Source organism: Chlorocebus sabaeus, chromosome 13 (genome assembly GCF_047675955.1).
Source record: "Chlorocebus sabaeus isolate Y175 chromosome 13, mChlSab1.0.hap1, whole genome shotgun sequence".
Classification (NCBI taxonomy): domain Eukaryota; kingdom Metazoa; phylum Chordata; class Mammalia; order Primates; family Cercopithecidae; genus Chlorocebus; species Chlorocebus sabaeus.
Window position 1 is genome coordinate 59,409,127 of NC_132916.1, and position 21,158 is coordinate 59,430,284.

A 21,158-nucleotide genomic window follows, 5' to 3' on the forward strand; every position below is an offset into this window, starting at 1 on the left:
AAAACCCACAGAGTCACCACAGCCCACAGTACACACCAGGTAGGATTCCACTGGATGCTTTGCCCTAGAGAGATGCAGGGTGGAAAATATTTTAGGTGATTCGTTCCATAATACTGGCTAGGCCTTAGGGCTTGAGGATGCAGAGAGAGTCTCAGGCAGGTCAAGCCCACTAGGGGAGCAGCCCCCTGCTCCATCTTGGTGTTCAGGAGTCACAATGCAGTGTGAAAATGTTAAGTAGAGAAGTGTATACATGCGGCAGAGGAGCAAAGAAGAAATCGACTATCCTGGCCCAGGGAAGGAGGGTGAGGCTCCCAGGGAGAGTGGGTTTCAGGTTGGAAGTCCTGTGCACCTTGCTTATAAACAACATCGTAACACTGTAAGGCCAACTTACAAGTACCACAAACAACCAAAAATGGTTGCCCCAATCTTTTCTATCACAAGACCCTGCTACCCTGTATATTCGTGCATTTATGCATGTGTTTTCTTTTTTATTATTTTATTTTATTTTTGAGATGGAGTCTGGCTCTATCGCCAAGGCTGGAGTGCAATGGCGCCATCTTGGCTCACTGCAACCTCCTCCTCCCGGGTTCAAAAGATTCTCCTGCCTCAGCCTCCCGAGTTGCTAGGATTACAGGCATGCACCACCATGCCTGGCTAAATTTTGTATCGTTAGTAGAGAGGGGATTTCATCATGTTGTCCAGGCTGGTCTCGAACTCCTAACCTCAAGTGATCTGCCCACCTCAGCCTCCCAAAGTACTAGGATTACAGGCATGAGCCACTGCACCCGGCCTATCCATGTGTTTTCTGGACTTACTCGTTCATTGCCTGCACACAACTAGAAGATACACTAGCTAAGGGAGAAACAGTATCTGTTCTTTGCTCTCCATTGTATACTCTGTGCCACAGCCTAGTTTGGCATTGAGAAATAAAAATAAAATCCTAAGCTCCCCCAGTTCACTGAATAGACCCTCTCTTGGCCAAAGGGATACCAGAGAAACCTTAAAAACTGAATTCCCAGCCATTATAGGATGAGAGGTCAAACACGCTGTAGTATGACCCTTCCTTATTAATCTTTAACCAGAATTCTTTCCTGAGTGTAAGCAGAAACCAGCTCTAAAAAGCAAGAAATGAACAACCTATTCCTTTATCGCCTTTAGCTAAACATCTGAAACTGCAACCAAATTTTCCTCCCTCTTTGAAGTTTGGATGTGGCAGCTCACCAGTCTCACAACACATCCTTTCCGAAAAACTGACCACCAGCTCCGGACTGGTTTTGGCCGAATTGCCGAGGCTATGTCATGAGGGTTTTCATGTCCTCTGCTTCACCTTTGGACGTCAGATGACCAAAAACTCCACCCTCGGAACGTGCTAAGGCTGCCATCTTTTTGAGCACGTGATCCAGTGAAGACACATGAAGCTCTCCTGTGCATGCACCTGTTTCTCGTTTCATAAATATTCATGACTCCTCCCATATCCTACTGAACATGAATATTCAGCCACCCTGCTCAGGATAAATTTCTGTTCCCTTTACCCCTCCTCCAAGTACTTGTTCTCCACTTTGGGCAGAGGCTACACTTCCCAGCCTGCAAGATGGCCAGTCTGCAGGCTGCAATGCTTTATAAGAAATAAAACCCTCCTTTCCAAATGCATGAACCTTATGATTCTTCAGCTGATAGCACAGGGAACTCAGGCCAGTAAATGCAAACATTAGATAGGGTGCTTACTGTGGGGTCACCACTGCTATCTGTGACTCACACCCTTCTGGCCTCACAACAACCTTAGGAGGTAGGTAGTTTTATTACACTTAGTTCACCAGGAAGAAATTTGAGGCAAAGTGAGATTGAATAACAACCAGTAAGCAGCAAAGCCAGCAGGTTAATGACTGTTAAGTAAATGAATGAGTGAATGAATGCTTAGTGTACATTATTCAAATTAGAAATGGTTCATGAAAGAGGAAGTTTTAAAAAGAAAATCATCTCTATAATGTCCAAAAAGAAAGTCATCTGTATAATCACGCTGTGTCTAGGCAGTTCTTAGGATTGGCCTAAGTGTTGCATCTCTGTACCCAACATGCACATTTGTTGAAATCTAACTTAGGTCAGTCCCAGATTGTAGGTCACTGTCAGAGGAGTGGCTAGCACCATGTGAGAGCACCTAGCTCTGGGTTGGGGCAAAGAAAAGTGTGGAAGGAGAGGCCCTCCTTTGGTATGAAACAAGGACAAGTTTCCCACAGTTTCCTGGGCGGGACCCAGCATCTCCACCAGTGATGGGGTGTGCATGTGGGTGAATGGGGTGTGGGGCAGGAGGGGGTGGACTGTTAGACTTTATCGATCCTGAAGGCAAAAAATGAATAGAATCACTGCTAACGTTCACAGTTTGTGTGTGTGTGTGTGTGTGTTTTGTTTGTTTGTTTGTTTGTTTGTTTTGAGACAGACAGAGTGTCTCACTCTGTCACCCAGGCTGGAGTGCAGTGGTGCTATCTCAGCTCACTGCAACCTCTACCTCCCAGGTTCAAGCGATTCCCCTGCCTCAGCCTCCTGAGTAGCTGGGACTACAGGCGCCCGCCACCCCCGGTTAAATTTTTTGTATTTTAGTGGAGACAGGGTTTCACCATGTTGGCCAGGATGGTCTTGATCTCCTGACCTTGTGATCCGCCCGCCTGGGCCTCCCAAAGTGCTGGGATTGCAGGCATGAGCCACCATGTCCGGCCCACAGTAGCATTTTAACCGAGGGTGAGAGAGAATGCAGAAGCACTGCATATTTATCCCCACAGTAAAATGAGCCCATGCGGCAGTGAATTGCCTTCCCCTCGATGGTATTAACATTTTGATCACATTCCCTTGGGCTTGGATGCTAATGTCGGCTGGCCATTATTTCCCAGTACCATTTTGACGTTTTATCCAGAAATTAATGGAATTTTTCTCAAGATGTCTGCCCTCTAACCCTGAAGAGATTCTGGTGATAAGAGAAGGAAAGCAGTTTAATTGACAAATAACAAGTTAGCAAAACTCAGGGGAGGTGGCTAACAGACAAGTTAGGAACAGACGAGAACAGACTAGAAGGAAATCCCTCAAATGCCGGGGCTTGGCAGGGTGGCAACAAGAAGAATTTCAGGCTTAAATAGAGCACACACACACACCCTCACACACACACATCCCCTGCCCCACACCCACACCCACACACACACGTTCCCTACCCCCCCCCACACACACACACACACACACATCCCCCACCCCACCACCCCACACAGTTAATGGGAAGGGCCAGGAAAATGCAGTCAGTGGGCACTCCAGGAATTAGGGCAAATATTTGGTGCCCCCAAGAAACAATGACTATTCCAGGAATCCTACAGAAGTATTCACTGTGTCCTTTTAAAAATGAGTTTATTTCAAAGGAAGGTTATCCGTCAAGTCTGTTTAAATGCCCAGGACTAGAGGAGCTAACTCTTTAAACATCCAGAATGAATTAGTTATTTTTGCTTTTCCCTCCCCACTAAAAGCTTCTCTTACATTATTCTAAAGCAGATGACACAGATGTGGTTCACATTCCTCCCAATCCCAGTGGAGAAACCGAGGGCTCAAGAGAGGAGCAAGGTGAAGATGACACGCTATATTTGTCAGGGGAGGAAGTTTCAGCCCATGGAGGAAAGAGGAGAAGGGCTGTCTTAGTTTCATGGGCTTATTAGTCCACAAGAAGTAAGATCAATGCTGTGCAGAGATGGAAACAGAAACTCTCATGCAGGCCAGATTCAGGACAGACTGACTGGGAAAGATAACTCATCACTGATCCAGACGTGCTTGGTCTCAGGAGAGAGTGGTTAAGGGAACACGGTTCTTTGGCGCCACCCCTGCCTCCAAGTCCCAGTAGAGGGGAAGCCCCAGGCCTAGTCCACTCTGGGGAACCTGCAGTCACCAGGCAGGGAAGAAATATGTCGTGCCTTTGCAGACACCACAGACTTCATTTCACAAAGAATGGGATTAGACCGTGGGGTCTTTTGTAGAGGAGGAACATGGGAAGGGTCGGCACTTTTAAATTATATGCCCCGCCGCACTCCCTCCGCCTGGAAACCTGGGATCTCCATAGATGACAACCCAGAGTCCTAGGCTGGAAGGCCTCATTCCTCGGGAGGACCTGGGATCCTAAGGTCCAGTGCCGTTCCCTAAACAGCCTCAGTTTTGAGCCATCATCTTCCTCGTGGAATAAAGAACTGGCTAGGGTTTACTGGAAGTTAACGTGTCTGTCTGTGCTTCTAAGAAAGGTGTTCTGAAGAGGGAGAGAGGGATGGGCTCGTACCCACCGGGCATTCTGTGGATACCGGAGAGCCCAGCAGTGCCCCTCTATGAGCTGAAAGGCAGCAAGGAAAGACTCAGCTAGACAGACGGTGAGTCTGTCCCCACCACCCAGCACTCCTGCCCTGGCTGTGGGGTGACGTGGCCAAAAGACCTTATATTAAGGGGACTTCTCACAGGAGGGCTGCTGGGGTCTCCCGCCTGCTACCTTGAAAGAGCGCCAGCCTGTGCCTGTGCGGAGCTACACCCCAGAACAAAACCAGGAGCGCATCCTGAATGCGGCCAATAAACTATTAGCAGAAAAAGAACAAGGAGCAAACGTGTGAACCTTGATATGCTAGGAAGAGGCCATATTGTATTAGCTTTCCAGGAGCGGTCCCAAAGGCAGGGAAAACTGAAGGATGTATATTTAGAGCTCTTAAAATCGGGTTACTTCTACTAGGTAGTCTATAGCTAAGCACACTATAGGTGTACCTAGCAATATTCTTATTGTCATCAAGATTAACTTGTGATTCCAACTTAAGATTTTATTTTTTATTATTATTATTATTTTATTTATTTTTTTTTTTTTTTTGAGACAGAGTCTCGCTCTGTCGCCCAGGCTGGAGGGCAGTGGCGCAATCTCAGCTCACTACAAGCTCTGCCTCCCAGGTTCATGCCATTCTCCTGCCTCAGCCTCCCAAATATCTGGTACTACAGGTGCTCGCCACCATGCCTGGATAATTTTTTGTGTTTTTAGTAGAGACGGGGTTTCACTGTATCAGCCAGGATGGTCTCGATCTCCTGACCTCATGATCCACCTGCCTCAGCCTCCCAAAGTGCTGGGATTACAGGCGTGAGCCACCGCACTGAGCCCCAATTTAAGATTTTAATTGACTCTCTGGAGCAGACTGGTGTCTTTGATTTGATGGGGCTGTTTAAGTCTGTGTCACTATTGTGCTGCCAGTGGCCCACCCTGGGGAGTGGAACTCGCCTGCAGTAGCACCGCTCTGGCATTGAAGACAGGAAGTAGGATGAGGGAACCCTGTGGGTGGAGGGGATTTCCCAGACAAGGATCAGAAGACAAAGCCCAAGGCGTCACTGGAATCAATTGTGCTGCTGAGTGGAAGATTTCTATAAACTATAGCTTTGCTCCAACTCTGTGCCTGCCCCCCAACCCCAACACCTAATTACCTGCTTTATCCAGGAGTGTGCACAACATCCACGCCGTCACTGAAGTCAGTTCACTGGGTTTGGCCACCACAGTGTTCCCTGCAGCCATCGCTGGAGCTATCTTCCAGGTCAGCAAGTAGAGTGGCAAATTCCACGGGCTGATTAGACCAGCTAAGGGATGAGAGCAGAAGCACTGCCTGTGACAGACAGCACACCCCTCTGAGGCGGACTGGCCAAGTGGGGTTATTAACGCGAAACTCCTTCATGCTGCAGGAAACTTAGCTTACTCTTCTAACTTCTTCCCAAGCTTTGCTTATATGTAGCCACCTTCAGGGAAATGAGTCTAAAATATATTCCAAGCAACTGCACCTTTTAAAACAGAGTAAAGTCAATATGATTTACCCATTTCTTGATGGTTCATGATTATGAACAACAGCAATACAAACTCCAGAGCTAAAGAGTTGTTACCTATCATATAGCCAAAGCAATATAAATCATTCTGTTATAAAGATACATGCACGCATATGTTCATTGCAGCACTTTGCTATTCACAATAGCAATAGCAAAGACATGGAATCAACCCAAATGCTCATCAATAATAGACTGGATAAAGAAAATGGAGTACATATACACCATGAAATACTATGCAGCCATAAAAAGGAACGAGATCATGTCCTTTGCAGTCACATGGATGAAGGTAGAAGCCATTATCCTTAGCAAACTAACACAGGAGCAGAAAACCAAACACCTGAATGTTCTCACTTATAAGTGGGAGCTGAACAATGAGAACACATGGACACAGGGAAAAGAACAACACACACCAGGGCCTGTCAGGGAAGGTCGGGGAAAGAGCATTAGGATAAAGAGCAAATGCATGCTGGGTTTAATACCTAGGTGATAGATTGATAGGTGCAGCAAACCACCGTGGCACACATTTACCTATGTAACAAACCTGCACATCCTGCACATGTCCCCTGGAAGTTCAAAAAAATATAAAAAATCAAAAAACAGTTGTCACCTATCACTAAACAGTTCCAGAATGTGATGCATTTTGAGATTTATAGACTAAGGTTTACTTTTTCAAAAACGTCTCCTTCCTCATTATTTTAACTGTCCGGCTGTTATTTCTTCTAACACGTTTCTTTACCTTTATTTCAAATCTGTTGTGGGTTGAGACATAAATCTCAAGCTTTCTATAATTATTCATAAAATAGGGGCCAATAGGTTCGGAGTATTCCTTGTGAGGGCCCTCCTATCAGTAAAGCCAATAACCTTTGGCGCATGGACTGTGACACCCATTTTGGCTAAATATTTTTAAATAAAAATTCTCTCTAGATTATCACTTGTATCCTGATCAGAGAGATTTGCTGGATGAATAATGTAATCAGCAGCTAGAATGTGTCTCCATGCAATATTCTGAAACTACCCAGGTTTCCAACCACAAAACACACAAATATAAAAATCTACCTTCTGAAAGGAAATTGATTCACCTTATTTTATACTCTTCCCTCAAGCCTGTGCTATGAAAGTAAATGCATCCCTTAGATTATTACATTTCCCATTGAAAAATCTATTCTTTAGGGGATAAAAATATTTTTGCAGCAAAATGTATTAGCACGCTTCTTAGGAGGAGGTAGAGCTTTCCACAATGCCTTGAAAACATAATTTCTGAAGGTTTCAAGGAACCAAAGCAATGAGATGTCCCAATTTTTTTTTTTCCTTTTAACTTATATTCATAAAATGTAACAAGTTAAAAAATGCTTTTTTCCTCCAAGGAAACAATGACATCTAGTGGAAAGTTTTAGTCATCGCAGACATTTATTTATACGTTCCTCCAAAGGTCAAGAGGCAAAGGAATGCATGAAGTAAGATAATTCTCAGTAGAGGCTTATTTATCACATACCTGGCACCATACTACATGCCCTACGCTTATTAATTTATTTAGTGTATATAAATAGTTCTCCCTTTTTTTTTCTTTTGAGACGGAGTCTCGCTCTATCACCCAGGCTGGAGTGCAGTGTGGCCCAGGCTGGAGTGCAGTGTGGCCCGATCTCAGCTCACTGCAACCTCCAACTCCCGGGTTCAACCTACACTCCTGCCTCAGCCTCCCGAGTAGCTGTTGGAGATGGAACCTCACTCTTGTCACCCAGGCTGGAGTACAATGGCACAATCTCAGCTCACTGAAACCTCAGCCTCCCGGGTTCAAGTGATTCTCTGCCTCAGCCTTCCAAGTAGCTGGGATTGCAGGCGCCCCACCACATCCAGCTAATTTTTTGCATTTTTAGTAGAGACAGGGTTTCGCCATGTTGGCCAGGCTGGTCTCGAACTCCTGACTTCAGATGATACACCCACCTTGGCCTCCCAAAGTGCTGGGATTGCAGGCGTGAGCCACTGCGCCCAACCTGGTTTTTCCTTTTTTAAATAGAAGTAGAAAAAAAAAAAAATCCTAGCATGTGAATTTACATATTTACTGTTAGCATCATTCTTTTCCCTACGATTTTCCAAGATAATGTTTCAGGAGTAAGTCGAGAACATGAGGCCTGGCATGGTAGCTCATGCCTGTAATCCCAGCACTTGGGGAGGCCAAGGTGGGAGGACCACTTGAGGTCAGGAGTCTGAGACTAGCCTGGCCAACATGGTGAAACCCTGTCTCTACTAAAAATACAAAAATTAGCTGGGTGTGGTGGCTAGTGAGCCGAGATCATGCCACTGCACTCCAGCCTGGGCGACAGAGAGAGACTCTGTTTAAAAAAAAAAAAAAAAGTAGGGAATTTGACACAAATAAAAAAAACTAGAAATAGATTTTTTAGGCCAATGGATTTTAGGTAAAAGAAAAATATCAGCTCTTCCTTTTCCTTAGCCTGTTCCTTGAGGACAATGACATAGAATGTTGTGAGCATCTGCAAGCATAACCGGGAGGCGGGCTCTCACTGAACAGCACCTACCGACTCCCACCGGGGCCCGAACCGTGTAGTGCATGCAGCCCAGGTGGTCCATCTGCGTGCACTCTGACGTGTGGTGCAGGATGGAGGAAGCGAAGAACCGGAAGTTCTGCACAGACCGGGGAATGTCCATGGTTCTTGCCAGTGCTAAGGTTTTCCCTGTAAGAAGCAAACAATATAAAGCACTATCGGCTAATGGAGACACTCTACCTGTCAGCTTCTACCGCCCACGTGTCCCAACTCACACTGAAACGGCCTGGATTCCTTCTAGCCTGGGGCAGGCATTCCTTGACCTCACAAGGATTTGATCATGGTTTGATAAAACCATAAAGTATTTCGGTATAAGGTTGGAAACTGAAGTGGGGGGTGAAAATTGAGTCAATAATCTTTGTTTTGTGGACTGAACACATCATTCTCATCCTCAGTTTGCCAGATGCTACCACTTCACCCACACAAACTCTTGCAATTCAGTCACCAGGCTTTGTACCTGTGACAAAGGCATTGAAATATGGGTGTTAGGACCGTTGTATTTGCACAGCAGAAAACGAAACACTTTCACACACATGGAATGTGTATTTCATGGCCTCCCAACACATGGTAGAGTCATCAGAAGGGCGGCTGGGAACTCCCTGGCAGGGGATGCTGCGTGGCACCTGCTCGCCCATCACATGCCCTGCCCGTCCTAGCTCCTGGATGGAGTAGCAAGAGAAACAGAAGCTTACCTGGACTGCTACTGAGTTCTCTTTAGCGACGTAGGGAGACTGGCCAGGAACACCAACAGAGAACTATTTCCTTTTCAAGGGCTTGGACTCAGGCTGCTTTCTAATTTGGGCTTGGTTTACAGCACACATATAATTTTTAAAACTCTTGCCTTATCCTAACATATATTCTTGCAAACATTTACAGATATTTACTCCATTACCCTGACCTCAGGGAAGGAGTGGAAAAAAAAAATCAGAAAATGTATCGGGGGTGGAATGGTGACTGACATATCAGAAAACATCCTAAATAACCTGACTGCATAACTGCTTTTTGAATTATCTTTGCTTTGAAATTTTCTGCTTAGAATGAGTAGGAGACTGCATGATCAGCCCTAGTTCTTCATCTCTCTATGTCCATGCCCTTTGCTGTGTATATTTGCACTTCCTTTCATCCAATGGCCAGAGTATATTTCTTTGCCCCTCAGCTTTTGGGTCCAGCCATGTGACTTTCTCTGGCCATCTGAATGAGATGGGGTGGGCCAGCTGCCAATCCTGGCCTTCCCAGGCCTGGAGCAGGAGAGGGTTTGCTCTCCACTTCTACTATTGACAGAGAAGCAGGCATATGGGCTGGCCCAATGGCCCCAGGAGGGGTAACATGAATAATCAGAGATGCCCTGAGTCCCATGTTACAGTTAAGAGGCAACTCTCACCTTGGTCTTTAGACTCGGCCTGGGCAAACTCCTCCAGGGACTGCTCCAGCAAATCCGCCACCTGGTTCAGGACCCGCGAGCGCTCCTGGGGGCTGCGGGATGACCAGCCGGGGAAGGCTTCTCTGGCGGCCTTGACTGCGGCTTCGATCTTTGAGGAGCAAATGGGAGAGAGGGTCACCTTAAAGCTGTTACTCCTGAGGGGATGGACGAAACCAGAATCCTCAGGTCTCCATACACCTCATTTTTTGGTTGTTGTTGTTTTAGACGGATTCTCACTCCGTAGCCCAGCCTGGAGTGCAACCTCTGCCTCCGGAGTTCAAGTGATTCTCCCACCTCAGCTTCCTGAGTAGCTGGGATTACAGGCATGGCTAATTTTGTATTTTTAGTGGAAATGGGGTTTCACCATGCTGACCAGGCTGGTCTCAAACTCCTGAATGCAAGTGATCCACTCGCCTCGGCTTCCTAAAATGCTGGGATTACAGGTGTGAGCCACCGCGCCTGGCCCACACCTAATTTTGAATATTCAGCATGCCTCAGTGCTGGGCCACCCACCAAGTAAATGACACAGGTGTTTACATGACCAGCAAAGGAGGGGTACCACAGAAACAAAGAAACACACTCCATTTCAACCAATGCATCCTGAATGTGGTAATCAGAGCATTAGAAAGAAGCTATTTGAATTTTAACAGATGTACTTTTTCAATCACTTCAGAAACTAGAATTTTTAAAAATATTGTGGGCCAGGAGTGCTGGCTTATGCCTGTAATATTAGCACTTTGGGAGGCTGGGTTGGGAGGATCTCTTGAGCCCAGGAGTTTGAGACCAGCCTGGTCAACATAGTAAGACCCTGTTTCTACATAAAGTTTTTTTTAAAAAATTAGTTGGGCATGGTGGTGCATGCCTGTACTCCCAGCTACTCAGGAGGCTGAGGTGGGAGGATCACTTGAGCCCAGGAGGTAGAGCCTGTAGTGAGCTGTAATTGTGCCACTGCCCTCCAGCCTAGGTAACAGACTGAGACCCTGTCTCAAAAAAATGTATATGTTATACACATATTATATATATAGTGTATATATATATAGTATATATATTACAGAAGAAGAAAATTAATCTAGATATGTGGAATCTCTAAAGCTTCTAACTCAGCTCTGACATATCTTATAAGGTCTGAAATTTTGGGTGAAATCACATCTTCAGATTGTCAATTTCACTTGAAATGACTAATTATATTCATAATTTATTGACTAATTTTTATATAAGGGAATATGCTAAATACTTTATACAAATTATTTTATTTAAGTCCTTTTAAAATTCTATAAAATAAGTATTTCTATGCCCAATTTACAGATGAGAAAACTGAGACACAGAAACTCAAGTAACTTGCCATAGGTCACACAGCTAATAAGTGGCAGAATCAGGACTCAAACCCAGATTTTGGTGGTTCCCAGGATCACAGGTTGCTCTGCCTGCTGCCTGGTTCTGCCCAGTGGAAGAGGCCTTACTGGGGAAGAGGAGATTTGTGGCTGAACAGATGGCTTGGGTACCTGCTTTTAGAGTTACATACAAAAGGAAACAATATATGTATGGGAAGGTATAGGCAGGATCAACTCATGGCCAAAATGTGATGTAGGCAAAATAATTTTCAAGTCCTCTTCTGCCTTTCTCTTCTCTCCAGCAATGTCTAAGTAATGCCTTCTCCAGAAATGACAAATCCCTAACCCGTGTCTCACTCCTCTCCTTTCTCATATGCATGAAAAGTTATTAGAATCACAGCTGTCTTCCACCACTGGGCCCTGGCTCAGACTCAGAATCCTTTTCCATAGGCTTCTGGCAGCCGTGAGCATCTTTTTTGAAGGACTTGACCTGAAGCAATCTAGCCACCGAGCCTGTGCTAGCCCTCATGCAAAACCTGACCCACACCCCTCCTTCATTTTCCTCATGCAAACTGACTGATATGGTTAGGTTTTGTTTCTCAACCCAAATCTCATCTCGAATTGTAATCCCCAGATGTCGAGGGAGGAAAGTGATTGGTTTGTGGGGGCTATTTTCATGATCGTGAGTGAATTCTTGTGAGATCTAATGGTTTTATAAATGATAGTCTTTCCTGGGCTTCACACACTGTCTCGCCTGCCGCCAGACATGCCTGCTTCCCCTTCGGCCATGATTGTAAGTTTCCTGAGGCCTCCCCAGCCATGCAGAACTGTGAGTCAATTAAATCTCTTTCCTTAATAAATTGCCCAGTCTTGGGTAGTACCTTTATAGCAGTGTGAGAACGAACTAATACAGTCACTTTTAGCTGAGCTGAAGTAAGGTTTAAAATGATTCTTATCTTAATTAGAAAGTTCTAGAAATACGGTGGCTTCACCTCAAAAACTAAATCTCGGATGTGGACCTGTAGACAGGATGGGGGAAGAGATTCCTTTGGTTTCTTCCACCACTAGCTGCAGCCATGAGGAAGCCCCACTGCCAGCCAACAAGAGGAGCATGAATTCCTACTCAATGTAAAAATCTGATCTTTTTGCTATTCAGAAAATTCAAGTCCACTCATATTTTCTAAGTTGCCTTATAGCACATCTTATGTCTATGTAATATAGAATACATATTAATGTACCACATACAATAATATTAGCATAAGCTAATACATAGAAAGCATTTACTATATGCCAAGCACTAAGGGCTTTACACATATTAGTCTGTTTAATCCTCAGAATAACACTACAAAGTAGATATCATTATTATCCTCATTTTATAGATGAGGAGACTGAGCCTTGCAGAAGTTCAGCCCTAAGTCAAGGCCATGGATACCAAGTGGTGCAGCTTGTCTTTGAACCAGGCAGTCTGACTCTAGTATGTGCTTATAACTGCAATACTATAATGCAAACGTGCCATGTACACAGGTGTGCATGTGTGTGTGCACACATGTGCACATACCAATGGATCTAAGCATCAGAGATGAGAGTGTTAGCACTGTCCTCTGTAAAATAAGGATCATAATAGAGACTTCTAGGTTGTTATAACTTGCTTCTTTCGATAATCCATGTTAAAGGGCTTACTGAATGTACACTACCAGACTTTAAAATATACTACAAAACTATAGTAACCAAAATAGCATGGCACTGGTGTAAAAACACACACATAGACCTATGAAACAGAATAGATAATCCAGAAATAAATCCATGCATTTACAGCCAACTCGTTTTTTACAAAGCTGCCAAAAATATGCATTGGTGAAAAGATAGTCTTTCCAATAAATGGTGCTAGGAAAACTGGATAACCATATGCAGAAGAATGAAACTAGACCCATATCTCTCACCAAATCAAATCAAAACAGATTAAAGAGTTAGACAGATGTTAAGACTCAAAGCTTTGAAACTACTACAAGAAAACACAGGGTAAATACTTCAGGACATTGATTTGGGCAAAGAATTTTTTGGGTAAGACCTCAAAAGCGCAGGCAACAAAAGAAAATTAAATAAATAAATAAATAAATAAATAAAATAACATTAAGCTAAAAATCTTCTGCACAACAGAGGAAACAATCAACAGAGTTAAGAGGCAACCTACAGAATGGGAGAAAATATTTGCAAACTATCCATCTGACAAGGTATTAATAACCAGAATATATAAGGAGCTTGAGCTTTTATGTATACATATACAACTCAATATCCCCCCCCAACAAATCCAACTTAAAAATGGGCAAATGATCTAAATAGATAGTCCACAAAAGAAGACATACAAATGGCCAACAGGTATATAAAAAATGCTTAACATCACTAATTAGGGAAATGCAAGTCAAAACCACAACGAGCTATCATCTCATCCCAGTTAAAATGGCTATTATTAAAAAACAAATTAAAAAGGCTGTTGAAGCTGCAGAAAAAAGGGAAGACACGTACACTGTTGGTGTGAAAGTAAATTAGCGCAGCCATTATGGAAAACATATGAAGGTTTCTCAAAAAAAAACTAAAATTAGAACAACTATATGATCCAGCAATCCCACTACTGGAAATTTATCCAAAGAAAAGGAAATCAGTATACTGAAGAGATACCTGTACCCCATGTTTGTTGTAGCACTATTTACAATAGTCAAGATATGAACTCAACCTAATGTCTATCAACAGATGAATGGATAAAGAAAATATGGTATATATACACAATGGAATATTATTCAGCCATAAAAAGGAACAAAATCCTGTCATTTGCAGCAACATGGTTTCAGCTGGAGGATATTATGTTAAGTGAAGTAAGCCAGGCACAAAAATACAAGTATTACATGTTCTCACTCATACGTGGAAGCTTAAAAAAGTTGATCTCATGGAGGTAGAGAGTAGAATTATGGTTACCAGAGGCTGGGAACGGTAGAGGAGAGGATAGAGGTTGGCTAATTAATTCAAAAATATGGTTAAAAGGAATAAGTTCTAGTAGAGTGACAATAGTTAACAATAATTTATTGTGTATTTCACAATAGTTAGAAGAACGATTTGGAATGTTCCCAACACCAAGAAATGATAAATGTGTAATGTGATGGAGATCCTAATTACCCTGATTTGATCATGACACACTGTCTGCATGTAACAAAATGTCGCATATGCCCATAAAGATGTACGATTATTATGTATTAATTTTTTAATTTTTTTAAAAAAGAGTTTAATGACTGCAAAGCACATAGCAAAAGCTGAATAAATGGGAGCCACTGTTAGCAGCACCAGCAACATTTTTCTGAGTGATGTTTTGGGAAATTGGACATGCAGTTTGTATGGTAATCATATTTTTCAAGCCAGAAAAAAACTATGACTTATGGGATCAGATAGGATATTTGGGAGTTGGATTGCTGGGAAACTGAACATATCTATTACTCTACTAGCTAGTGCATCCATACCTCACTCTATTTTCTAAAAAGATATGAGCAGTTAACTGCAGGAAATATTTCAGCTGAATTTGGCATGTTTGTCATTTTTAACTTCACTTTGGCAAACAAGGAAGTGTGGAAAACACAAAGCTGGATTTCCCAGAGCTGTGTTAGGTCATTTGAAGCAAACAAAATTGCAGATTATAATTTAACCAATGCATTAACCAACATTTGCAAACATTAATCCCTAAGTCTAAAGGTTTATTTTAAATGCAAGACAGATTTGAAGCATTAACAAAAGAGAAAAAAAATAGCAGTGTTCTTCAAAAAAAACTTTGCATAGAATATGTATCTTTATATAAAGGCTATAATTATATTTTAAATAATCTAGCTCTTTGTGCCTTAAAAATAATAAATTATAATTCATAAGGCATTAGATGACTATATATACATCAGCTACATTTACCGCTTCAGATATATTTACATTCTCAGTGCAATAATTGATAGCTAATCAAATATATCTCAAATATTTTACAAAATTCTCCAAGTAAAATTAATACTACATTGCTAAAAAAATGTAATGCATATGCCATTAAACACTCTGAATAAGAAAAAAGATGCTGTTAAATCTAACTCCAAAAATATATGGGAATTTGATTTTGAGTTTCATCATTCAAATGATTGATTTTATTTTACTAGGTATTTTGAAGACATGAGAAATTATGAGAAGACAATCTAAAATAAAGCCCACAGTTTTTTGCTTGTTTGTTTTAGTAACGCTACACATTTTTTTAAATTCCATGGATATAGTGGTAAATTTAAGCAGTGCTTGGTGGAGAAAAGGGAATATTTAACAAAGCGATAACTCTTACAAATAATACTTTGTACTAGACACAGATTAGGAAATGTTTGAGAATTACAAAAAAAAAAGAACTGCACACAGGGCTGTGTTAGGTTGGCTAGAAAAATGACTTACTTCTGAATATAGTAAGAGATTTGTTCTATGTATCATACAGTCCAGTTACAAGGTAAATCATCTTAGAACTCAAATCTTCCTTCTATCATGTTTAACAATCCTACATCTTCCCCCAGCTGCCTCTGCTTTTAGAAAATTGTTACCCATAATTGGCCAACATATTAAACACATTTCGGTCTTCTTTAAGTGCATATACTCACCTCATCTTTTCCACTATTTGGCACTCTGCAATACACTTCCCCCGTTGATGGGTCGTAAGAATCTATATATGAGCTACAAGGTAAAAATTTTCCATCTATGAAGTTTTCCAGCATCAAAAGTGTCTTTGTTCCAGCCATAGCAAGGAAAAATTCTGCCTTTCCTCTTTACGACTGAGCACTCAGGTTGTCCCCACCACCATCTGGACTCCTGAGAGAGCCTCCCCCTTCCCAGCCCCCATCTCCCCTTTGCCAATCAGTGAACGTGGGAGGACACCTGACACTCTCAGAGAGCACTCCAGTCTCCAAATTCAGAACTAAGAGAGTGGCTGAGTGTTTCACAGACTTCTAGTGCATTACTTGACACGGATAATTGTGTGTAAAACTAACAGCTACTTACGTATGTGTTCACAGCCCTTTAAAATCGTCAAAAGGCATCTGAGCGTGTGATTTTATTGGGTTCACACTGTAAACTGTTCATTGCTCAAACACTGATTGGATGTCAGGCCCCGAAGCAAGTCCTTTACATGAATTTACTCATTTGTTTCACACAACAGTCCTGTATGAAGTAACCATTACTTCTTCTCTTTATAGAAGAAACTGAGCCTTGGAGAGGGTTAGACCATTTTTCCACGGTCACATAGTTAGCAAGGGATGAACTGTAGCCTTTTAATCTCCAAATCATACACTTTTTTCTCAACACATCACTGCTCACCCTGCAGACGTGACTGAAGACAGATGCACTCTTTCCATGGCTCATCTGTGTTTCTTTACCTTGGTTGCCCTCTCTCAGAAGAGCTGTCTCTCCATCCCAAAACTGGGGCCACAGTGGCTGTTCACATCTTCCTAGATGTGCCATGGAAATAAAGACAAGCCAAAAACATGTGTGACACATATAGCAAGGGGTTCAGATCCATGATGTAGCTGAGAATTTCTACAAATTGGTAAGAGAAATGAGCACCCCAACAGAAATGATAAGCAAAGATACAAAAAAGCAATCCATAGGAAAAGCAACACAATTGACTAACGAATATATTAACAATGCTCAGCTTTGTTGTTAAGCAAGGAATGTGAAATACAGAGGTGGCCTGATTTGCCAATCAGACTGGAGAGCATTTTTAAAGATTGAGAACATCTACTCTGTGGGGATGTGGAGAAGCATCCCTAGGCCATAGGTGGGAGGGTTCACAGAACACTGCTTGGGGCAATTTGTCAGTGTCTGGTCAATTTCCTTTCTAGGAATCTCTCCTACAGAATTACGTGCTCATGAACAAGTAGGTAAGTCACAGGACATCATTTTTTATGATAATTTAAAAATCAAAACAACCTAAATGTCCATGAATTGGAGAATATTACAGTATAATTGTTATATTCATAACAAGGAATACTACTTAGACATTAGAAGGATGTATTGTTAAGTGAAAAAAGAAAGCTAGTGAATAATATATATGGTATAATTTCTTTGGCTATTTACATGGTTGAGGGGAAGGCATTTTTACTCTAAATACTTTTAAACTGCTTGAATATTTTATGGCAAGCCTATATTACTTTTATAATTATGATTTATAGTTGTAATTCAGTTGAACATTAGGTACCAATATTCTAAAATTCATTGATCACATGGGGGCACCTGCTGGCTGTGCACCTCCTTAGGCCCTCTCTGCTTCCATCTTTATTGGTCCCTAGATATTCTCCAAAATTCTTGCTAATCTCTGATGCAAAGCAATAGGCAAACCCATTCCCTGTGAAACTAAGCTCCAGGACCCTCTCAGCCTATCCAAAGACTATCTATGACACTCTGCTGAACAAAGGACCAACTTCTTGGTCTTTTTTTCTTTGCAGCTCAAAAGTTCTGCAGAAGCTTTGGAAATACAACTCATTATCTTTAGCATAACTACATTTTTTTTTTTTTTTTTTGACAGAGTCTCACTTTGTCGCCCAGGCTGGGGTGCCATGGTGTGTCCTTAGCTCACTGCAGCCTTGAACTCCTGGGTTCAAGTGATTCTTCTGCCTCAGCCTTCTAAGTCACCAGGACTACAGGTGCGTGCCACCACGCCTGGCTAATTTTTGTATTTTTTGTAGAGACAAGGTCTCGCTATGTTGGCCAGGCTGATCTTGAACTCCTGGGCTCCGGTGACCCTCTTGCTTCAGCTTCCCAAAGTGCCGGGATTACAGGTATAAGCCACTGCACCCAGCCATAACCACATTCTTGGCAAGAGCTCAATCTCCTCACCTAGTAAAAAGTAGGAAAGCTGTATAAAGATGTTTAAAGATGTACATTTTTTCTCAGCTTAAAATTTTTAACATTCCTTTTCTAGGTTGCTTTTTTGTTTTTAAATAAACTTTTATTTATTCCTCGCACCATATACAAAAATTATTTTTTGAATCCATTTTATTTTTCATGTTTTTATTTTTATTTTTGGATACAAGTTTCCCTGTTACTCAGGCTGCAGTGTAGTAGTGTGATTATAGCTTACTGCAGCCTTGAACTCCTGGGCTCAAATAATCCTCCTGCCTCAGGCTCCTGAGTAGCTAGGACTACAAGCATGCCACACCATGCCTGGCTAATTTATTATTATTACTATTATTGCTATTTTGTAGAAACAGGGTCTTGCCTACATTGCCCAGGCTGGTCTCAAACTTTTTTTTTCCTTTTGTTTTGTGTTAATGATTTTTGGTCATATTACTACGCTTTTGTTGAAAATATCTTCTGATTTTTTTAAACACTGTATATATAAATACAGTTATCACCACATAACAACATTTCAGTGAACAACAGACCCCATATACAACAAAGGTCCCATAAAATTATAATGGAGCTAAAAAGTTCCTATTGCCTAGTGACATCATAGCCATCGTAATGTCATAGTGAGAGGCATTACCCACATTTGTGGTGATGCTGATGTAAACAAACCCACTGCACTGCCACTTGTGTAAAAGTCTACCACATACAATTATGTACAGTACCTAATACTTGATAATGATAATAAATGACTATTAGTGGTTTATGTATTTACTGTCTGTACTTTTATCATTATTTTAGTGTATATTCTTTCTACTTATTAAAAAAAAAAAAGCTAACTGTAAAAGAGCCTCAGGTGCTTCAGAAGATTTTCCAGACGAAGGTATTACTATCTGAGGAGATGGCAGCTTCATGCATATGACTGCCCCTGCAGACCTTCCAGTGGGACAAGATGCGGAGGTGGAAAGTATTGATGATCCGGACCCTGTATAGACCTAGGATAATGTGTTTGTGTCTTCATTTTCAACAAACAAATTGAAAAGTAAAATTTTAAAGTAAAAAATCTAAAAATAGAAAAAAGCTTATGGAAAATGGGATATAAAGAAAATATATTTATACAGCTGTACAATGTTATGTGTTTTAAGCTATTATTACAAAGAGTCAAAAAGTATTTTATAAATGGAAAATTCATAAAGTAGGAAAGTTACAGTGAGCTAAGGTTAATTTATTATCGAAGAAAAGTATTTGCTTATAACTTTAGTGCAGCCTAAGTGTACAGTATATTGTCCAGTACTGTCCTAGGCCTTCACATTCACTCACCATTCACTCACTGACTCACCCAGAACAAATTCCATGGATAAGTGGCCTACACAGGTGTACCATTTTTTATCTTTTATACTTTATTTGTTATGTATTTTTCTGTTTAGATACACGAATACTTACCATTGTGTTACAATTGCCTATGGTATTCAGGACAGTAACGTGCTGTACAGGTTTGTAGCCTAGAAGCAATAGGCTATCCCATTTAGCCTAAGTGTATAGTAGGCTGCACCATCTTGGTGTAAGTACAAGCTAAAATTTTTGTACAACCACAAAATCAATTAATGTCACATTTCTCAGAATGTATTCCCATAATGAAGCAAGGCATAACTATAAATACATATATGGGTAAATAAATACAATCGCATATACAGTTAGGGTCCATTCAGAAAAGAGAAAGCATGGCAGGTTTGTCAAAATTTAATACCAGGAAATGTTTACCCAGACGAAGCTGAAACAGCATGTAAGGGCTGCTGAGATAACCCAGAGATTAGCAACCAACCGCAAAAAGCAGCTGCCATTCTTTAAACTGGAGGACAAAAAGGAAGAGGTGGGCTACGAGAAACCAGAAACTTTCAGGGGACACCCCCCTCCCGCCCTCTGCCCCAGCTGGTGTTGGGACTTTTTTTTTTTTGAGATGGAGTCTCACTCTGTCGCCCAGGCTGAAGTGCAGTGGCTCCATCTCAGCTCACTGCAACCTCCGCCTCCCAGATTCAAGCGATTCTCCTGTCTCAGCCTCCCGAGTAGCTGTGATTACAGGTGCACACTGCCATGCCTGGCTAATTTTTTGTATTTTAGTACAGACGGGATTTCACCATGTTGCCCAGACTGGTCTCGAATTCCTGAGCTCAGGCAATCCACCCGCCTCAGCATCCCAAAGTGCTAGGATTACAGGTGTGAGCCACTGTGCCCGGCCGGTGCTGGGACTTCTGAAGGGCATGGTGTGGCTGATGCTGGGAGGCCCAGAGCAGCTGGAGTCTGGAGCTGGCGCCGTTGCCTGTCACTGGAGAGTCGCTGACAGGCACTGGAGACAGAACGTAGTCTCAGGCTCTTACTGGTGCTGCCCATGGTCAGAAGGTCAGCTGGAGACAGAATGCAAGAAATACACAGCTCCCAGCCCTGGCACCACAGAGCAAAGTACCAGTAAGTGAGTTTGGTACTGAGAGACAGTGAGTACCACCCGGTGTGTGTATAAAGACTTCTGTGGCCCATCTCCTTGGGTCTCCAACAACTCTGCCTAATTGATGGACTTATCAGAATGTTTGTCTTTTTGTACAGAGTGCAAAGCATTCTAATGAGAGGACTACAGAAGGGAGATCTTTTTGAAGAAAGGACTTTTCCAAGGATGGCATGAGAGTGGAATTTTCTGCCACGTGACAGCAAAAGAGAACAGAAACCAGACACGGTGCTTCAAAATAGTGCCTGGTACTGATCAGAACTCCCCACACAAGATCAGGCCCAGCGGCAGAGCAGGCGTGTCTGTCAGTTACAGTGGCGTCCTTGTGCCATTGGTTGCTCAAGCTGGGCCTTCGCTGGTCTGTCTTTCTTCTCTTTCTTTTCTCTTCTTTCTTTCTTTTCTTTCCTTCTTTCTTTCTCTTTCTTTCCTTTCTTTTCCCTCCCTCCCTCCCTCCCTCCCTTCCTTCCTTCCTTCCTTCTTTCCTTCTCTCCCTCCCTCCCTCTCTCCCTCTCTCTCTCTCTTTCTTTCTTTCGACCATTTTGCTCTTGTTGCCCAGGCTGGAGTGCAATGGCACGATCTCGGCTCACAGCAACCTCCGCTTCCTG

General features: G+C 42.4%; 1 protein-coding gene across 1 annotated transcript in view; it reads right to left on the minus strand.

Moving 5' to 3' along the window:
- ALDH8A1 (aldehyde dehydrogenase 8 family member A1) overlaps window positions 1–16,003 on the minus strand; it is a 31,909-nt gene extending 15,906 nt beyond the window's left edge. Inside the window, exons 1-4 of the mRNA XM_008006964.3 lie at window positions 15,818–16,003; window positions 9,796–9,943; window positions 8,388–8,543; window positions 5,464–5,613 (exon numbers count right to left, since the gene is read on the minus strand). Of these exons, the coding sequence (XP_008005155.3) occupies window positions 5,464–5,613; window positions 8,388–8,543; window positions 9,796–9,943; window positions 15,818–15,955 (592 nt within the window). The 5' untranslated portion in view covers window positions 15,956–16,003. The remainder of the gene's footprint in view (window positions 1–5,463; window positions 5,614–8,387; window positions 8,544–9,795; window positions 9,944–15,817) is intronic.
- Window positions 16,004–21,158: the final 5,155 nt, after the last annotated feature.